This window comes from Cyprinodon tularosa, unplaced genomic scaffold (genome assembly GCF_016077235.1).
Source record: "Cyprinodon tularosa strain WSP-4 unplaced genomic scaffold, ASM1607723v1 ctg584, whole genome shotgun sequence".
NCBI classification, from domain to species: Eukaryota; Metazoa; Chordata; class Actinopteri; order Cyprinodontiformes; family Cyprinodontidae; genus Cyprinodon; species Cyprinodon tularosa.
In genome coordinates, this window is record NW_024039323.1 from 166,902 (window position 1) to 188,328 (window position 21,427).

The following is a 21,427-nucleotide window of genomic DNA, read 5'->3' on the forward strand; positions in this document are numbered from 1 at the left end:
TTATGAATGAGGTCCTAAACCACAGATATGTCCTTAACAGCCTAAGTTGCTTCATAAGCAAGGTGTCAAAGTTTACATCCACCCTAACCAAACCAGTCTGAAAGTTGTTTTTTTTTCTCCTTCATTCTCTCAATATAGCAGCTTTCCAAAGACAACCAGTTTATATTTTCTTTACATTTCTCCCAATGTTTTCTTCACCATCAAATGTTCTCTTGCTTTTGTTTACCCTTCTCATTTTGGACAGTACACCTCCGCCCTGACCCATGATGCCATTCTAGTGATTGCCGAGGCATTCAGGTACCTAAGACGTCAACGCGTAGATGTCTCACGTAGAGGCAGTGCAGGAGACTGTCTGGCGAATCCCGCTGTTCCCTGGAGCCAGGGCATAGACATCGAAAGAGCTCTGAAAACGGTAAGGAAGGAAAATGGGAGGGAGTGGTAGGCTGAGACCAAACAGAAAAAGAAGGGACGGGGAGATGTGGCGGAGCGGGGTTCGCATGATAAAGATGGAAAGTGACAGAGAGAAGGGGAGAGAGTGCACAGCTATTCTCCGCTCTCTGCCTCCAGACATCTCTGCGCAGAGCTTGCTCAAATCCAAGCCCTCATTACCATAAAACTACATCTTTTATTAAAGCGTATCCAGTTCATCATTCGATTAACGGACTGAGTGCGCTCCAGTTGCAAAACTGACACAGGCACCTTAATGCCTGCAAAATTTGCAGAGTGATGCAAGTCTTCCTCATTTTCTCAGATCTAATTGTTTGTTTTTCTTTAAGGTCCAAGTTCAGGGGATGACCGGTAACATCCAGTTTGACAACTATGGCCGCAGGACCAATTACACCATAGACATATATGAAATGAAGACAGGTGGGCCGAGGAAGGTAAGGCCCTTTTGAGCTTCCACAACTAATCAGAATAATTCCCTTTAGCCAACTTGGGAGTTTGAAAGTTGTATGGGGTTGTAATTGAACAACAAACATTTTATTAAACAAAAGCGCAATATTAACACATGTATTTTACATATCAAAATGTGAATATACAAAAAAAAGACTTGGCTTAGATCATTAGCTTCTACCATTTGCAAAAGGATGTAGCTATAGTTGCATTCAAACCTATAGGCACCCCTGGTAAAACAAAAATGAAACTAGCCTTAAAAGAATATTGATCTATTGATTTTGTGATTTTGTTTGTAAACATTAATCCGAAAACATCTTTAAGGTGAAATTTTAACATTAAATTGGGTTTTTTACAATTTGCAACGACCAATTATCCAAATGATTTTGTGATGGTTTGGATTTCTTATTGTTCCTTTTTGTAAAATCTGTTGTTTATTCAGAAAGAATTCACCACAGTGGTGAATTGATTATTAAAAATTGCCTGGTGTTTTAGAGTCCTGATGCCAATAATTATGACATGATTCTATGGGCCACTGGAAAAAAGCAAACGCATAGCCTCACAGGTTCTTCATTATATTTAATATGAAATAAACATTTCATATATATTCACCTATATGTAGACATTACTACATTGCAGTAAAGGTCAATCTTAGTCTCATCTAACCAAGGTTTCCCTAATTCTGGTTCTCGAGTTCCGTTGTCCTGCACCTTTTGTGTCTCTGCTTCAACACACCTGAGTCAAATAATCAGTTCTTTATTTCTGGGCTCAATCTGAATACCTCAAATTGGTAGTGATAATTCATGGCAGAAATGACTTAGTGCCATAATCAGTATTATCTAAATACAATTGGCGGTAAAGAAGGAGATGCCTTCTAGCACCAATTTAGTCAAGGGTCTTCCTAATTTTCTATCCAAAAAGTTTGACAAAAAGAATATTTCTTACATGTACTCTGTGTAGCACATTCAAATGTACACATCTTTCTAATGTTTATTTGTTTTTTGTAGTTTTGTAGTCTCCACTTTTCATTTGTTTTTAATTAGTCTAATAGCTTTGTTAATTGTGCTTCCATTTATATAAAATAAAAATAAAAGAAAATAAAGCAGAATCTTATTGTTCAATTTCTCCCCTTTCTGAACAAGTATTGGATGAACTCATCACAAACTGACTTCTCTAAAACAAATGCATCAAAGCATGATAACTGATCAGCAGAACCAGTCATGCTTTAGTCACACGTAAAACTGTTGACAGCTGACAACCTTGAGCTCTGTTGTTCTTAAGCATAGCCTAAAGCTCAGATTCATGTCTTGCAAAGTTCCTATAAATCTAGGCGCTTCAAAGGTATATTCCTCTTCATTATTAAATGTTGGTCTAAGGGGTAGAGTGGACAGCAAAGAGTAATGCTTATTGCTTTCTGTACCTCTGTTGGGTAGCAGCACTGATGAGGTAAAAGCAAGCATTAAAAGGCCCACAAATCACTTCGAGCTTGCAATCTGACAGCTAAAACAGTGCTGTAAAAAAATGACATGGCGCTTGCGTTACTATGGGATAGCTTGGATATGATTTTTGTTCTCTCCTGACAGTAATTACCATTCCAATAACCAATTACAGTAAAGGGTATCCAAGAATTCCTCTGGCTCCTCTTCAAATGGTAATTGCCAGTGGAACGTTCACATTATAAAACAGAACCATATGATGACCTCTGGTTTTATTTCATAACCCTACAAAGATCCAAGAGGCAGCTGTGAATTTCTCCTTTCCTGGATAAGTATAGGCTCAGTCTGATATGATGTGTGATTATGCTGCCTGCCTTGCAGGCGTCCAAAGCCCACACTTCAATTAGCTTTGCATAGCCCTCACCGACATTCCCGTACAGTTGAACAGAGGCGGAAAGAGCAGGGAGATGGATAGCGAGAATAGGAGAAAGGAGGTCAGTGGGAGAACACAAGGGAGGGGAGATCAGACAAGGAGGGCAGCACTTTGTCAGGACCTGCAGCCTCAGCCACCCTGGTGACAGTTAGAGGATGAAGGTTCCTAGCTGTGACTGCCACGATGATGTATTAGCTGATATGTGTCACACTTGTATGGAGTGAGATCAAGACATACCTTCTGGAGCTCCTCAGGCTCCAGCAGCTCTGTCCCACAAGCAACACCCTTCAAATATAACTATGAGACAAGTGTAGGGAATAAAAACAAAAAAAATCCACAACCTTTTTTTTTACTCTGACAAATGGATTAAATAGATCGCCAGATGTGAGCTCAGTTTAGAGTTGAAATGTTAGATATTTCCTGTTTTTTAGCACCTCCTTTTGGAGCGTAAAATAAATGCACTGCTGTACACCTGTTTGTTGAAATCAGTGAAAGATCTGAGAAAAAGAAAAATGCTCACCAGATGTGAAGGGGAAACTCCCAGCCAGTAACACTGCTGATAACTACATATGCAACATGTTTCATCATAAGCCAAAGCAGCCATTATTTCAGATCCGCAAACAAACACTTGACAGTGATTTGCCTTAAACATCTGCATGGCAGAAAGCAGACGGCCTGCAACAGCCAGGGTTGTGCAGAAGAAATTTTGGAAGTTTCCTAATTATAAACTCTGTGCGTATAATAAGTGACAAACCTAAGTGTTGATAATTAGTATAACATCCTGCAAATTTAAATTGTGAACTGGTAAGAATTGGCTTTTGTATAAGAATACATTCCTCTGGAGCTGTTGGAACCCCGGAAAAAAACACAAATTAATCATAAAAATTATATTTGTGACACTCAACTAAATCTTGAATAAAGAATAAAAAGTCTCCTTTGTGCTCTTGGATAAATGGGGAACTCTTGTTTGCTTGTTCTGCATTAGAAGTCTGCTCATCGCTGCTATTTTAGTTTAACTTCAGGGTGAAAGCAGCATGCCTTAGGGATATGTGCTGTTGTTTAAATAGGGTTGCGTCACTACAGTTTCAATTTATATGTGCTCCTTTTATGGTGCCTTGCAGGAGCATTAATACCCCTTGGAGTTTTAAACATTTTGTGAAGTTCCAACACACACACACTCAAGTTTTTATTTCTATCCAAATTAAGACTTTGCATTTACTTTCATTCATTTTAGTTACTGTAGCTATGCTTAACCTGACATTTACCCAAACCCTATCCAATATCAGTATATCCCTAAGCTAAACCTGCACCTAACCTACTGTAGTTAATTCACACCTCACATGTAAACTGACTCTCTAAGGTTAAAAATGGGGGTCCCCCGCATTAGGACCAGCCTTTGGTCCCCATAAAGCCTGTTGGTCCTCAGAAGGTTAGTAAATATACCAGACATGGTCCTCAATTGGTAACATAAACAACCATACACACACACACACAAATGTGTCTCTCTATCTTTGCAGGGCCTTTCCATAGACCTCCATTAATTTCTCTAACCTTACCGAGACCCATAACATTTTATTATCCAAAAAACACACACACACATGTCTTGTCACAAATCTAACTTAGGCTGGGAACTTACAACTTGATTAACTCAATTAAAATATTTATATACAATTGTTATACAAAGTTTTACATGTACAAATTTTCAGTCATCCGGACAACCTCAAAAGAGGCGTATCAATACGGTGGCAATCAGCAGTGTTGGGCAAGCTACTTGTCCAGTGTAGTGAGCTAAGCTATCACTTTCTCAACAATAAATTAAGCTTCACTACACAAAAGCTACCACCTAAAGAATTATAGCAAGCTAAGTTACACTAATGTGTTAACAGTAGCTTAACTACATCAGAAGTTACTTAACGTTGTACCAACCTAATATCAATTCAAAATGAGTCTGATACACTGGTTAAAATATTTATTAAAGATCAGCCAATGACATAACACAGTGTAAAAATTGCTTTATGATCAGCATAATAAAAAAAACTAAAGTAATTACTAGTAGACAAAAAAAATAAACAATCTGCTGTTTTTAGAACCAAATTAAAGTACAGTGTAGTGTACTACACTCATAGCCACATCGAGACATGGCTATGAGTTTGCATTCAATGGACATCTCTAGGGAAAACAAAACCCTACAAAAGGCATCTCATTTCTTTAGGGTCTCCCTTAGAGAAAACGTCTTCAGACCTCAATTAAACAGTTGATTCAAGTAACAAATTAAACTGTTTATAAAAAAGGTGAAAAAATAAAGAAACTAATTAAAATATATATATACATTTATGTCTCACCGTATAATTTAATTTCTACCTACATATTTATTCATTGTATTTTGGGGGCTAATTAATTGAATGCTTATTTATTTATTGAGCATGTATTTATTTATGTATTTATTTTTATACATGGGAGAGCTGTTCCTCCATACCTAAAAAATCTTATCTGTGCAAATAAGCCTTAAAACATCTGAACACGTACTTTTTATCACAGGATTCAACAAGTTTCAAAATTCAAAAGATAAGGCCATGGTGTAGTAGCGACAATTGGCTGCTCTTCTCGCTCTGCTCCTGTCTCCTCCTCCATCCTGTGTGTGTGGTTCTGTGTGTCTGCCTGTGTCTGTGTGTGTTATTCTTTGAGTTCCACTGCAGTACGCATGCGCATGTTTCACAGACAGGAGAGGCAGAATAGAGGCTCATGCATGAATATCCAACGAATAACTCAGATTGTTGTTTCAAAAATAAAAAAACCTGGTTTCATTACTTAGTTTTGCCCTGGATTTTGTAGCGTTTGTGGATGCTACGTCGCTACTTGATAAAAACAATAACGTCACTACAGGAAAGTTACTTGATAAATAAAGCAGCGATGCTACGGTCGCTACTGCCCATCACTGGCAATCAGACATTAACTCTCTTGTCCCCCTAGTTTGGCTCATCTTCCAAGCTAAACTGATTATACACCACAATGTCTGCTTTAAAACCCCTATCTTCTGCTCCAAAGAAAGGTACCTAAAAACTTGGGCAAAATGCTAGACAAAGATCATGTTGCCTCCCTTAGTTAATTTTAAATTATTCAACATTAAACAGACCAGGCCACACTACACCTAACAATGCAAATACTCTTTAGGGCAGTGCAAGGTCAGATCCCAAAGAAGACTACTGCACGGCCCTTCTAACAAAATTCTCAACTTGTGCCATAAGACCTATGCAATGGTTCAGATCCTTTGGCCAAAAAAAGTGTTTTTAGCTGAGTCAAATCTACTAGCATGCTTTTGCGAAGGCTTGTATTTTGACAGGTCACATCTTTTCCCATGGATTGTCAGCTAGCAATGCCAACATCATGCTTACCACAGTACAGTGTATTTTCAATTGTCATTCTTGACAGTGGCATCACCTGTGAAACTCGACAAGGGTGTCCTTGTCTATCAAAAAACTCTTAAAGAACCAGCTTGTCAGAGAGCATTTCCTACCCTTTACTTCCCTACCAGCCTTTTTGCATTTCCCTCCATGCTTGTATTCTAACAGCTCAGTTATACTTAACACTCGTACATTAGGCACCCAAAATGAGACTTGTGGACACAATGTCTGCAGCATTTATACTCCCTGCAGCTTTTTCCCCTGTCACAATATTCTTGCTAAATCCAGTGAGGCATCTACAGCACAAACTGCAAGCTTACAACACCACACTACATGAGGGCCCTGTCACACCTTGCCAATTTATACAGCGTATGCTTGACATCCCACAATCTCCTGAAACGCTGGCATGCACTGCACTTTCTATGCATTTTTTTTCAATTTTGGGCATATACATAGCATATTTATAACAAGTCCAGAGCGTATGTCCAACAACAGCCTAACTTATGCATAAGCACGGCATCGTAATGTCCACGAAATTATGCACAAGCCACCTGTGAACCCCCTTTTATACCACAATGCTGCCAATATGAGATTATACTGTAGCTATAAGTTAGAAACACGTTCAGCGGTCGTCTAGAACATGTCAAATACATTGGAGATAAGTTCTTGAAAAGTTACTTGCATTAGTTAACCATACAGTAGCAGCCATTAAAAATTCCTAGTAAAACACCACCCAATTGCCTGCCCACTTCCTTCTAACTCCCAACAAAATTCCCTCCATCTTCCAGCATCTGGAGCGACAGCCTTTTACATGTTTCTTTTACTCTGACTCCACCCTTTTACTGAATTACAGGGTCTGACCAGGAGATGACGCTTCTCTTTAGATCTTAATGTCCACAAATCATTACAGAAAGAAGATTTTAGTACAAATATTGATGTTTAAAAGGGAATTGTAGGGGACCGCAAAGGACCTATTAAGGAAAGTTGGGAAATTTTGAATGGCTACTGCTGTAGGTTTTGGATAAGCTAGACCCCAGGACTTATGAGTAACTTACACTTACGCTTATCCTAGGGGTAAGGGACCCCCTGTTCAAGACCTTTGACCTAAATCAAATAGGAGCGGCATTATCAGGACTCTAAAAAAAAAACTTAAATGCATCCAATTGAGATCAAGGCCATTTCTCAATATGTGTTATTGTGCATTCTAATGTGCTTGTGTTCTCTTAATTAAAACATCATCAGCCTCAGCCCCAGCACTCTTCTATTTCACAAGAATTCGAGACCAAGAACAGAAAAGTCCCTGGATGTTGTTCTCGCCCCTCGGTCTTTGCTAGGGTGATCAGATTTGGGTTTCTAAAATGGAGGGCCGGGAATCTAGGAAAAGACGATTTTGACATTCCCCCCAGACAAAAAGTAGGAAAAGTATGATATGTCCGGGAAAAGAGGACGGTCACGCTACTCTTTACAGAATATAAATCAGAAACATGCGTTGGGCGTTGTGTACAGTGAGTGTACTGTGTACTGTACACAACACTGTACTGTACTGTACTGTACACAGTACAGTACAGTACAGTACAGCATGTATTGTGTCTCACTCTACCACCAAGTCCAACGGCTTAGCAGAAAGATAACATTTAACCAATGAGCCTTGAATACTTAAAAAGAAATTGTCTCAATGGTGCATATTTGGTTAAAACAAGCTTGTTTTTAAGTGAAGTTACTGACAATGGATGAAGTAGCAAGAAATTTTACTTTAGACTAGTGAAACTGTATCATATTTTTATTCAAGTAATATTAAAAAGTACAACTTAAAAATACTCCTCAAAGTACTTTTTTCCCCAAAGATTTACTCATTTAAATTTACTAAATTTAAATGTAACTAGAAAAAGCTGTTTCGCAGAAACAGCAAAGTGGGAATGCTTTTTTTTGCTAAACGAAATAATAAAAATTAGCAAAAGAACTGCAAGAAGGAAAAGAAGCACAAATTAGTTGAGGAACATGTGAACATGTGATAGGAAGTCATCAGAAACTTCGAACTGCAGAAAACATTTGAATCATCTGAAGATTTTGTAGGGTAGAATCATTTGGCAGTAAAATGGTAGAAACAGACTCATCTTAAAAGCTGCACAGCCAAACCATACATGATATCAAAAAAATTCATAAATGTGGGCACTAGAAGGGTCTAAATGTAATGTCTCCCAAGTTTCAAGAAAAAGTTCTAAAGAAATTTTGAAGGGGTCCACCTACTTTCCAGAAACATGTCAGGCATGTTATGAATTAGCAGCATACAGAAAAGCTTAAATTCCTGTCCAAAAAGAGAGCAGAATGAAGCCAAGTTCACAGCATAGGCTGAAAAGTATTAAATCAGCTGAATCAGAAAAGAAATTATAATGAAAAACTTGAATCTTAGTGGTTGAAGAAAAAAATAGTAGCTTAAGGATGGGAAGTAAAATGCTGAGGAAGATGGTATTGAATAAGTATCAAAATTTTGAAATCATATGTGGAAATGTCAAACCTTGGCAAAACAATTTGAAATGATTTAAAATGTGTCGGTTGATCAGCATAAAGAAAACAGTGTCATCATTTGAGGATTGAAAATCTACAAACCTATGTGCAAGACTGACCATGAGAAGCAGAGTAAGGATAGAGAGAGAAGCTTATAGAAAGAGAACCAATACCACTTAAGGAGCTGAATTTATCGAAAAAACGTAGGCTGCATGTTACGAGGTTAGCTGATGCTTTATTACAGTGTAAATCTTAGAACCTGATTAAAAAATATGCACTGAGGTGTGTGGTCAACAGGCCTTGGTAGTGTATTTTGAAGAAATTGGTTGACTTTAGGTTATAGCTACGAGCCATACGGCACAATGAATGAGTGTGTGTAAGGAAGAGCCTTTTATTTTGTAGAGTTCCTTTAGTCTTATTTCAAAAGTCCATCATGTATGTGTGTCAAGGGAAGGGTCATGCCCAGCAGTGATATAGCATCCATTTCTAAATATGAAATCACTGGTTTTCCATGTTATTGGGTGAATAGATGCTGCATTAGAGCGTAAATGGGAGACTTTTATTGTGAAATTCGCTCTGGGGTATGTTTTGAAAAGGTTCCTAGAGTCTAATAGAAACAAGCTGGTAGAGTTTGGGTCATAATGCTGTGCCATTTGCATCAATTACTGCACGAGTATAACATAGAGGCTTTTATTTTGTAGGGTCACTGGAGTCTTATTTTGAAAGTCTAGCAGGGTTGTGTGTTGAGAAAAGGGTCAGACCCAGCAATGATACTTGATGACTTTCCAATCATTAAATCACTCTTTTCCACTGTTATTAGGAAAGGAGATGAAGTGGCAGTGGGGGGCTTTTATTTTGAAATTTGCTGTGGGGTGTGTTTTGAAAACCCCCCTTAAGTGTAATAAAAAAAAAGTGGTTGAGTTTGGGTTATAATGTTCAGCCATAGGCTGGGAAAAAAATATGAGTTTAATGTAGGAGCTTTTATTTTGAAGGGTCCCCGGAGTCTTATTTTGAAAGTCTATCAGGATTGCGTGTGAAGGGAAGGGTCATGGCCAGTAGTCATATTTTATCCATTTCCAAATGTTAAATCAGTGTTGTCTCCCTCCATTAGATTAAAATGTGCTGTTTAAAGTGGCAGAGGTAAAATCCCTTTGAAGCTCGGTTAACTTGACAACGCTTAATGAGCCTGTCAGTGAAAGAGAGAAATGCGCATCACTTTCGTTCCTTTCCTCTCAGGCTTTTTTGAATGGGATTATCAGCTCAGAACAAACGAGTGCTGAAGACAAACCGTAAATGGTATCTAAAAAATTCTTTCAGTCTAAGCAACAGCTATCCTTTGTCTCCAATTGGGATAATGTTCATGGCTGTAGCTCATTCACAGCCTTAATGGGAAGGAGAAATATAAAGGTTTGTAAATCCTGCTGGTCTCATTAAATAACATGGAGTTCCATGGTAGAACAGAACTCCCTAAAGCAAAACTTCCCCTGCGAACAAACGAGCGGTGAGCCAAAACCGTAAAAGGTATTCAAAAAATTCTTTCACTGTTGGCGTCAGCCATCCTTGGGCTTCGACTGTGCCAACTTTCATGTTTCTACTAAAAATTATTTGGCCACGGTGACGATGTAAAAATTTGCATTTTCTGAGTTTGAGTATTTTTCTCAAAATCAGCGTTTTCCTATGCCCGAACAATTAAGCTAAACAGCTAAACCATAAATGATATTGAAGAAATTCCTTCAATGTGAGTGCTAGAAGGTTCTGAAGATGTTGTATACCAAGTTTCATGTTAGTACATCAAATAGTTAATAAATGGGAGCGATACGAAAATATGTATCGTTTTGGATTTTGTCTGTGATTTTTGGAAAATCTCTCATTGGATTTCTATTGGGGAAGTGTGGACTTCTTCATGGTCTGGGCCAAACTGTCGGAAAACCGTAAATGCCACATAAATTAGGGTTATATTTCCTGAATCCTGATAAAAATCCCTACGTTTTGATGTATAATTTATTTCAATTGAGTTAAAAATGAGGGACTGAGAACAATTTGTTCGGAAAAACCAGAACAGCTCAAAAGCTAGAGCACGCACTCTAGCAGTTGAAGAATTCCGTCCATAGACTTCCATTATAAATCTGAAAATCGTTAAAATTTCTTTTAAAGTTTGAAGCTTCACTGAAGCAAAACTGTAAAAGTTAGCAAAAAGCTGAGTTAAACAGTAATAGCAGAAAGATACGGAAACATTTTAAAAGTTGAATGGTGTTTCTAGCTGAAAGTATGCTGAAGTAGTTAAAGGTCGAAGATGATAAAGTTTTATCTGAATTTTGCTGAAATCTAAGAATTCTACATGCATTTCAATGGGGACAAAAAAAACGCAGAAAAAGCAGAATATCGCGAAAACTACAAAAAATATCTTTACCAAAAGACATAGCACAATTCTCCTGAACAAGCTGAACGTTTTGATACCAAAATTGTTGAAAAATTTGAAGTGAACAACAATAAGTGGGAATGCATAAGCATTCCCACTTGACTAGTTACCGCCCACTTTAGAATTGTACCGCCCATCTAAGAATTTTGATGATGTCATCAAAATTCTTAAGTGAGCGGTACAATTCTAAGGTGGAATCATATTTCCATATCTCCAGACCAGGAAGCAGCAATTTTTTTGTCTTCATACTGTTTTGGATTTAAACTGCAAGTATTACCCACAAAATGCTTTCCTGGCTTAAGAAAGGTGATCTTTTTCACCTAGAAAGAACGCGTGAAAAGAATGGGAGAAATATTAGAGAACTCTGTAAACTGAACGAACATCTAGACAAATGTTTTCCTGAACTTAAATCATACCCTGAAATGGAAAAACAGATGAAAGCTGAAACAATGTTAAGCAAAAATTATGAAAAAAGGATGAAGGAGCTACAACGGGAGCTATGTTCCCAGAAGAATTTCATGGAGAAAATAACTGCCAAAACTGAAAAAGTAAAAGCTTTATCCCTGAGGAATGAAGAACTACAACACCAGTTGGAAAGTATGGAAGAACAAAAAATAGATTCAACAATTTTGAAAAGTCAGTACAAGCTTGTAAAAAAGCAGCAGGAAATGTTCAGGAAAGATAACAAGAATTTGGAAGAACATGTTAAGAAGTTGACAAAAGATCTTTCATATCAAAATAAAGTGGCTAATAGTTACAAAGAGGCAGAAAAGTCAATTACAGAGTTGGTGAATATTAAAAAAGATTTAATACAAAAGATTCATGATTTAAAACGAGATTTTCACCCTCAAACCTGTACAGGATTTGCAACAATGAACAAAGCACAGAAAGAGGAGATGGAAAAACAATTAAATTCCATCGTGAAGAAAATCAGTGATGTGAAAAAAGAACTTGATTATTTTGAAACATACTTCAAAAGAGATGAACAGGAAGATAAAAACCAGCGTGATTGTCTTCCATGCGAGGAACCATGTCTGTCAGAAAAGAGCGAAATAGAGATATTTAGATCTGGAAAGTATCTTGACATGCAAAATGACACCCGTGAATACTTGAACGACAGTGACTGCACACCCAAGCCTAAAAAGAAAAATGTATGTTCAAAATCTGGATCTAAGACCAAAAAAAAGACCAGTGACCAAAAGTCCAGGAAACCAAGTCTGTCAGCAGTGAGTGAGACACAGAAACAAAAGCAATCAGAGGAAGCAAAAGAGCTGGATACATCTGATGATGAAGGTTCAGATTCCTTCCAACAATTCCTAAAAACAGTTCCTAAGATCCAACCCTTAAAACCAATACAATGTAAAAAGGGATCCAACCCTGCTGACCAACAGACACAGAAACAAAAATATTTAGAATCAGGATTCAAAATCTGTGACCAAAAGTCCAGGGAACCAAGTCTGGCACAGAAACAAAAGCAATCAGAGGAAGCAAAAGAGGTGGATACATCTGATGATAAAAGTTCACATTCGGATTCATATTTTGATCGAATTTTAATTTCCTTACCTTCAGATCAAGTCCTAACAGACTGTGATTCAGATTCTTATGACATATCAATTTCTACACATTCAGAAATGGTTCATTGTCAAAAGGGATCCAACCCTGCTGACCAACAGACACAGAAACAAAAATATTTAGAATCAGGATTCAAAATGTGTGACCAAAAGTCCAGGAAACCAAGTCTGTCACAGAAACAAAAGCAATCAGAGGAAGCAAAAGAGGTGCATACATCTGATGATAAAAGTTCAGATTCCTTCCAACATTTTCTAAAAACAATTCCTAAAATCCAACCCTTAAAACCAATACAATCTAAAAAGGGATCCAACCCTGCTGACCAACAGACACAGAAACAAAAATATTTAGAATCAGGATTCAAAATCTGTGACCAAAAGGACAGGGAACCAAGTCTGTCACAGAAACAAATGCAATCAGAGGAAGCAAAAGAGGTGGATACATCTGATGATAAAAGTTCACATTCGGATTCATATTTTGATCGAATTTTAATTTCCTTACCTTCAGATCAAGTCCTAACAGACTGTGATTCAGATTCTTATGACATATCAATTTCTACACATTCAGAAATGGTTCATTGTCAAAAGGGATCCAACCCTGCTGACCAACAGACACAGAAACAAAAATATTTAGAATCAGGATTCAAAATGTGTGACCAAAAGTCCAGGAAACCAAGTCTGTCACAGAAACAAAAGCAATCAGAGGAAGCAAAAGAGGTGCATACATCTGATGATAAAAGTTCAGATTCCTTCCAACATTTTCTAAAAACAATTCCTAAAATCCAACCCTTAAAACCAATACAATCTAAAAAGGGATCCAACCCTGCTGACCAACAGACACAGAAACAAAAATATTTAGAATCAGGATTCAAAATCTGTGACCAAAAGGACAGGGAACCAAGTCTGTCACAGAAACAAATGCATTCAGAGGAAGCACAAGAGGTGGATACATCTGATGATAAAGGTTCAGATTCGGATTCATATTTTGATCGAAGTTTAATTTCCTTACCTTCAGATCAAGTCCTAACAGACTGTGATTCAGATTCTGATGACACATCAATTTCTACACATTCAGAAATGGTTCATTGTCAAAAGGGATCCAACCCTGCTGACCAACAGACACAGAAACAAAAATATTTAGAATCAGGATTTAAAATCTGTGACCAAAAGTCCAGGAAACCAAGTCTGTCACAGAAACAAAAGCAATCAGAGGAAGCAAAAGAGGTGGATACATCTGATGATAAAAGTTCAGATTCCTTCCAACAATTAGTAAAAACAATTCCTAAAATCCAACCCTTAAAACCAATACAATCTAAAAAGGGATCCAACCGTGCTGACCAACAGACACAGAAACAAAAATATTTAGAATCAGGATTCAAAATCTGTGACCAAAAGGACAGGGAACCAAGTCTGTCACAGAAACAAACGCAATCAGAGGAAGCAAAAGAGGTGGATACATCTGATGATAAAAGTTCAGATTCTGATTCATATTTTGATCGAAGTTTAATTTCCTTACCTTCAGATCAAGTCCTAACAGACTGTGATTCAGATTCTGATGACACATCAATTTCTACACATTCAGACAAATATAAGGAACAACCTAAGCTGGAATCTGTTCAGCTCAAAATGAAGGGACAGGGGCTTGCGCTTCAAGAGGAGGTACATAAGAGAGGAGCCGCTGTCAGAGAACCCGCGAGGAACCGGAAAGGAAGAAAACTAGCTAAGCAAGATGGAGAAAAAAATGATGCCCTGGATCACTTGCTGTTAGAAAAAGACAGACACATCGCAATCCTTAAGGCAAACGCAGTTAAAAGGCAACGTGTGCTTGTCTCTCTGCAACAGGAACGGGAACATATGTTTAAGATTCTGAGACAGGAACGGGACCGTGAGCTTTTCGCTCTGCGACCAAAAACAATTGACCAACAGGCACAGACACAAGTATATTTAGAATCAGGATTCAAAATCTGTGACCAAAAGGCCAGGGAACCAAGTCTGTCACAGAAACAAACGCAATCAGAGGAAGCACAAGAGGTGGATTCATATTTTGATTCAAGTTTAATTTCCTTACCTTCAGATCAAGTCCTAACAGACTGTGATTCAGATTCTGATGACACATCAATTTCTACACCTTCAGACAAATATAAGGAACAACCAAAGCTGGAATCTGTTCAGCTCAAAATGAAGGGACAGGGGCTTGCGCTTCAAGAGGAGGTACATAAGAGAGGAGCCGCTTTCAGAGAACCCGCGAGGAACCGGAAAGGAAGAAAACTAGCTAAGCAAGATGGAGAAAAAAATGATGCCCTGGATCACTTGCTGATAGAAAAAGACAGACAGATGGCAACCCTTAAGGCAAACGCAGTTGAAAGGGAACGTGAGCTTGTCTCTCTGCAACAGGAACGGGAACATGAGTTTAAGATTCGGAGACAGGAACTGGACCGTGAGCTTTCCGCTCTGCAACTGGAACATAACCATGAGCTTAGCATTCTGCGACAGGTACTTGACTCCTCATTAAGCGGGCCATTTGCAAGTCCCACAGCACACATGGTTCAAGAGAACTGCAAGCTTGTCGCTCTGCAGCAGGAAAAGGAATCACTAGAGCTCCTCTACAAAGAGACCCTGAAAGAAAAGGAAGAGGCCGTGGCATGCCTAGTTGACGCACTAGAAAGAGATACTCATAACGGAGAGATAATCCTCAGCTTAAAAGGTGCACTGGCAAAAAAGGACAGGACAATTGTAAAGTTGGTGGAGAAACATCACCAAGAACTGAGCGAGCGTCAAAGCACATACAAAGAAAAAGGACGAGTTCAGCTTCCCGTTGGGAGGAGGAGCTCACTGAACACCTAAGGATGGCAAAATATCACTTCCCGACAAGCCCATGAACAAGACAAAGGACAAGTGTCTGCAACTGATGTCACACAGAGAGTTGAAGATCTCACTCAGCATCATTCACGAGATAGAGAAGAACACCTCTTTACTTGGACTTCCTCAGACCTCTTAATTCACCAGCGGGGACACGGCTTCCAAGACATGAAGGGCTGTATAGATGGCCAGATATGGGAGTCATCTGAGAGGATTGGACTTGCACTGAGAGCCAGGTGCCCTCATGTGCCCCACGACGAGGCAGAGACCATCTCACTATGAACTTTTTTTGTTCCTTTATTTTCAAAAGCAAGGGCTGTAAGGTGGAGCAATTTGTAGCACTGTTTCTTTGCAACGTGTTTGCCAGTTCTCCCCTTGCATGCGCGGGTTTTCTCCGGGTGCACCGGCTTCCTCCCGCACAAAAACATACCTGTTAGGTTAATTGATATTTCCAAATTGTCGTTAAGTGTGAGTGTAATTGGTTGTATGACTCTGCGTTGCCCAGCAATATACTGATGACCTGTCTTTGGCTTAAAGGGTTCATAGAATGCAAAGCTCAGTTTACATTGTCATAGATAAATAACGATAGTTCAGTGGGTGAAATGGACGTACAGAGAAGTTCCAAGCCCATTGACACCTCCTTTCTCTGCAAATCTCACAAGTCTAAACTTCCACCACAAAACAGGCGAATCCAAACAAATTCACTATTTTGGTTCTGGCCTGTACTTTTGTCACACCCATACTTATATCAAGGATCAGATAACTTACCTGTAATTTATGGCCCACGTATGAGCATACGCTGGCATATGTCGGGACGTACTTGCTGTATGTCGACATGTACCAGCGTGCTTCAGGGTACTTCAGCGTGCTCATAAGTTATACAAAACGTACCCATAACTTATCCAATGTATGCCAGCATTTTTGCCAGATCTGTCGCTTGCAAATCATCAAGGTGTGATAGGGGCTTCAGAGTTTTTCACAATCTATTGATTGTGGTGAACCCTCAAAAATAGGTGCTCTCGATCGTTCATCAGGTGTCCTTGTAGTTACAGATTTCCTAGGTGAGCAGTGCGGTAAATTGGTTCATTCAGACGTGATGTAAGTTAAACTTATATCATCCAGTTGCGTGGGCCTCACAAACATGTAAAACATGACTCAAATTTAATTTTAGTCTTACTAGAAGACTTCCTTCTATGCATTTTATCTTTAGCTTTACATTAACTGCGGCTTTACATCTTCAACTATAACTCAGCTAGGTTAAAAGAACTTCCCAAATGCGTACACCCAAACATCTTCTTATAATACCCAAACAGTTTTTCTGTCCATGCTTAGGGAAGGTATATTCTCATTATGATACTATCTCCACTATGTTTCCCTATATGTTTGGTTTTGTCAAGGTTATATACAGCTTTTGTTCATAATGCTGGGCTAATTAATGTGTTTGCAAGGAACTGTTAATGCTCACTTTTCTTATTGGTGTAGTAAACTTACTGTATAACTAACTGCTGTTTTTCTCTTTGCAGATTGGTTACTGGAACGAGTACACACGATTTGTAAATATTATGGATCCGCAGGTCTCCAACGACTCCTCAGTGGAAAACCGAACCATTGTGGTCACTACTATTATGGTACACTTTCCACGCAGTTTTAAGTGTGTCACATATTCTGCCACTCGAGGTCATGGTGTTGATTCCAACAAGTGATACATTCTGTCCTGGACGGGTAGAACCACATCTTTTTTGTGTTGCTTTCCACCCACTCACTACATGTTGAAACAGTCGGCCCCAAACCAGCAAAGGTGGCAGTTTCGAGCGATGGGGGAGTGTTTCGACTGTATACGTGTGGGTGTCAAAGCATTTTGGTTTTCCATGTTTTAGTGGCCTGTCGTAGCAGTGACGTCACAATAAATGGTGTAAGTGATTAAGGTTGACTCCATCAGTCACAAAAAAAACAAAACATAAAAACGCATACGTAAGTAGACCCGTCTGTCCTCATCAAGTAAATGTTCAATGACACTTGGGACAGACTGACTGCATAATGATGAGAGAATGATGCTACAGTGGTTTCACAAGCTGGGCAAAGCAAAATAAACAGCATTGGAGAAGGATTGGTTGGTATGGCGGTTTCCCCTGTTATTACTTCTCCAATCTATTTTGTATTGCTCTTCCATGTGTTCTGTGCTGAAGTATGCACTAATCCTCAGCACTTTACTGTGTTGCAAAAATAAGAATTGAACACTTCTGAAATATTTTTAGGTCTAAATATATTAAATTGCCCAAATGTTTCGGGCTTAATATCCGAACTGCTTTTAAAAGATCAGAGTTATACTTATCTTAAAAAAGGATCCACTATTCTGCAAAAAAACAACATCTTTAGTAGTGACAAAGGGAAATTCATTCTGAACAGTATTGTCTCTGTTGTCTTACAAAATGTATGTACAGTTAGATGACTGAGCATCACTCAGAAGCCAGAGGGAACAATTGGGGGGACCAAACACCATCTCTGGATAGAGAAAAAACAGAGAAGGAAATACTCTGTGGATCTGGTGTGAGGGGATACATTCAGCACAGAACAAACAAATCATTCCTCTCCCACTTGCACTTTAATTGTGTGTGGCTGTAATGACAATGCCGCCTCTCCTGAGCAGCCCTGTTGTTTCGTAATGACGATGTGCTCAGTAAGAGAAAGGACAAGCTGCACAAATCTTTTTTTAATAATGGAGTGAAACAATGTGCACGCTTCAGCTCTTCTTTTGTTATGATATATTTAATATTTATTTATGTGCCTGCTTATTTACTAAAATTAAACAGTTTTTTAGTTTAAAGTTATTAATATCAATAATTTTTATTCATATATGTATTGATTTATTTTTTGATTTACAGTATAATAATAATAATAATAATAATCTAAACTTTTACAAAAAAATTGTAATTACATTCATATTTAAAAATAATATCAACCATTATTATAATTACCTCTGTTTTTTTATTATTAGTATCATAACTATCATTAATATGTGTGCAACTTTTATATATATTTATTGCCCATCCCAGTAGGAGTGGTATTTATTTATTTTGATATTTAAATTAAAGTGTAAATAGAGCTTAAATAATGGTCAAACAGGTAAATCTGCACATATATGGAATAAATTCACCTCAACTTCCTTAAAAATCATAAGTGTATGAAGAAAAAGGATTCTGCTCCAAGTCAAACATATTTAAGTTAAAAAACTCTTGACTATAATAGTGAGACATAACTAAACTAAGCTACCATGTACAAAGACAACCATGGTTGAAAACCATAATCATGAGGTGATGCAATGATATCACAGTTTAGCATGGATATTATGACTGAGAACCAAAGTTTATCATAAAGAATTTGAAATGTGATCAACTAGATTTTTTTAGAGCAATTGGAATGTTTTCAAACTAATTCAAAATGCAAATCCAAGAGGTGAATACCTTTTTTTTTATTAAATGATTTGCTTATTCAGGTACCAGTAACCTTTAGTTAATTTATTGCTTACCTTCTTTGAGTGTACTAGCAGCTAGCAGACATGAGGATTCCAATTACTTTTGGTCATAATTTGGTAATCAAAATGGAATTAGGATATGAGAAAACACATGTACGTTAACATTATATTTGTGTTTAAACCCTAAGTGAAATAAAGATTGTTCTAGTGGGGCTGGGCGATAATTCAGTAACGATATATATCGATCGATAGACGTGTGGTGCAATAGAAAAAAAGAGAGTCGATAAAAGTTCGATAAAGAAATGCAGTTTTCCTTCCTTCTCATTGTAGCCTATCATGTAGGTTTATGCTAGTCACTACTTCCTCCCAACCAATCACAACCGCGGACTCAGGCACGCCGTCACAAAGCGCCGCCCTCTCAAACCACAACACAGAGCACATGAAGATGTTACAGCAAGGAGAGGCGGAGGAAATTGTTCCAAAGAAGGTTTTTGTAGTTCGTCAGTTTGGCAGTATTTCGGTCATGGCAAGTCGGACTAAAAACAAACCACAGTCATCTGTAAAATGTGTAGGGAACCAGTGGGGGGCGGGTCCATATATTTACTTGTTATATTTATTTTGGTCACTTTTCTGGTCACTTTAGCTTATTCTTTGTCAGTATTTAATAACGTAACTCATGTCTCTTAAGTTATTTTTCTTTAAAACAATTCTGTTATGGTTAAAAAAGTTGGTTAAATAAATATTTAATTGGAAGTCTGTGTTTGTGTTCTTTATTAGAATTAAATCATTTAGCAATATCATAAAAAGTCCAGGCAGAGCTGCACATAAAATATGGTTTCAAATCTTTTCAATAATTATCGATATCGATCAATATGCATTTTTTTTATCGATAAGCTTTTTTTCTATATCGCCCAGCCCTATGTTCTAGCTTTATAAACAAAAGCTCAGACATGTTAACATAGCATACCATGCGATCCATCTTGTGAGCTTTGTCTTTACTCAACAGTAAACACCTGAAATAATCCCAAAAAAAAAACATCTAAGAAACAAAATAATTTAACTAGAATGTCTTCCTGACTTGTGCCAGACCTTAGCAGAGCTGAGCTTGGCAGGCCTACAGTAGGGGAGTTCTTTTTTTCCAGCCAGGTACACATCATGTAAGCTTTCCTCCTCATATCTTCAAGTATCTCAAAGTTCCTAAAAATGAATGATGCACACAGTCTGTTTTGCAGGATGTTGGTTTTCAATTTCAACCACTAGATCACCTTAGCCTTGGTCAGTCGGAAGAACTGGCCATGAGCCATGATCTATGATGGCTTCATCTCCAGTGTGGACCTCCCAGAGCCTCACGGAAAAGAGGAAGAGAAAAGCCTGAGAGTTTTGATATGTCGTCAAGGCACATTGGGGAACAAAGGCACACCTCTGTAGCAGTGTCCTGTGATACTGTTTTGGGCTTGGGGAGGGTAACAAAAGCTTGAGTTTCCCCGAACAGCAGGGTCCAAAATTTTTATAGTTAAGGCACAAGAATTATTATTATGATTATGATTATTATTATTATTATTATTATTATAAGTATTAGTAGTAATAGTAGTAGTATTATTATTGTTATTAATATTATTATTATTATTATTATTATTATTATTGCTAAGATACCAGAAGTACACTCTGATCCCTCTCCTGTCTCTAACATTTACTTGTGAAACCCATTCCCCACCCCCATTTTCATCCCCACTCTCCACTAAGCTGACCCATGCCTTGCCTACCACTGACTCAACCCAATTATAAGAATATTGTGGCTAATACAATTTACAAATACCTTTTCTTTCACATAAAAACCTGTTATTTGGATTTACAGGTCAATATAAAAATTTAAACATATTGGTTTGGCTTGGTGTCTGCTTGCTGTTGAGGCTTGATAAGAGCAGTCAGAGCGTCTGATCATTCTGCTTTTATCACTTCACAACTGTGCATTAGCGGGCCATTATTTGTTTATGCAACACTGCATGGACATGGTTGTAGCACCTATTAAAAAATGGACTGTGTGAGTGCTTGTGCTTGGTGTGCATTTCTCATTTGTGATTACATTAAAAGGAAAACATTTCAAGGACAGAGGGCAATTTCTTATAGATTAAATAAAACCTTCAAGTAAAGGTTTAAAAGCACTGTCTAATTTTAAACCTCTCATAAAGTCAGGGCCTGTTATACAACAACCAAGACAACAGAAAGACGAAAATTAAATGCAATGATTGAAAAAAATAATTGCGAGTCTTAAAAGACCCGAAGAGAAAGAGTCCTAAATATTTATATCCCCACTTGTTTCTTAACTGCTACTTGAAAAAAACAAACAAAAAAAAAGCTTGGAGAGGTAACTCCAAGTGTATAACATTTAAAACCCTCAGCCCCAAACTGGAAGTATAGATTTGGTATATTGTTGGGCCAA

General features: G+C 37.9%; 1 protein-coding gene across 3 annotated transcripts in view; it reads left to right on the forward strand.

The window, feature by feature from the left end:
• LOC119797468 (glutamate receptor 3) overlaps positions 1–21,427 on the forward strand; it is a 176,490-nt gene that overhangs the window by 116,449 nt on the left and 38,614 nt on the right. For all 3 annotated transcript variants that reach the window (XR_005282593.1, XM_038306547.1, XM_038306546.1), the window contains exons 7-9: positions 245–412; positions 777–881; positions 17,039–17,143. Coding sequence is in view for 2 of the 3 variants with exons in the window: in XM_038306547.1 (XP_038162475.1) it covers positions 245–412; positions 777–881; positions 17,039–17,143 (378 nt within the window). In the remaining variant the exon portion in view is untranslated. The remainder of the gene's footprint in view (positions 1–244; positions 413–776; positions 882–17,038; positions 17,144–21,427) is intronic.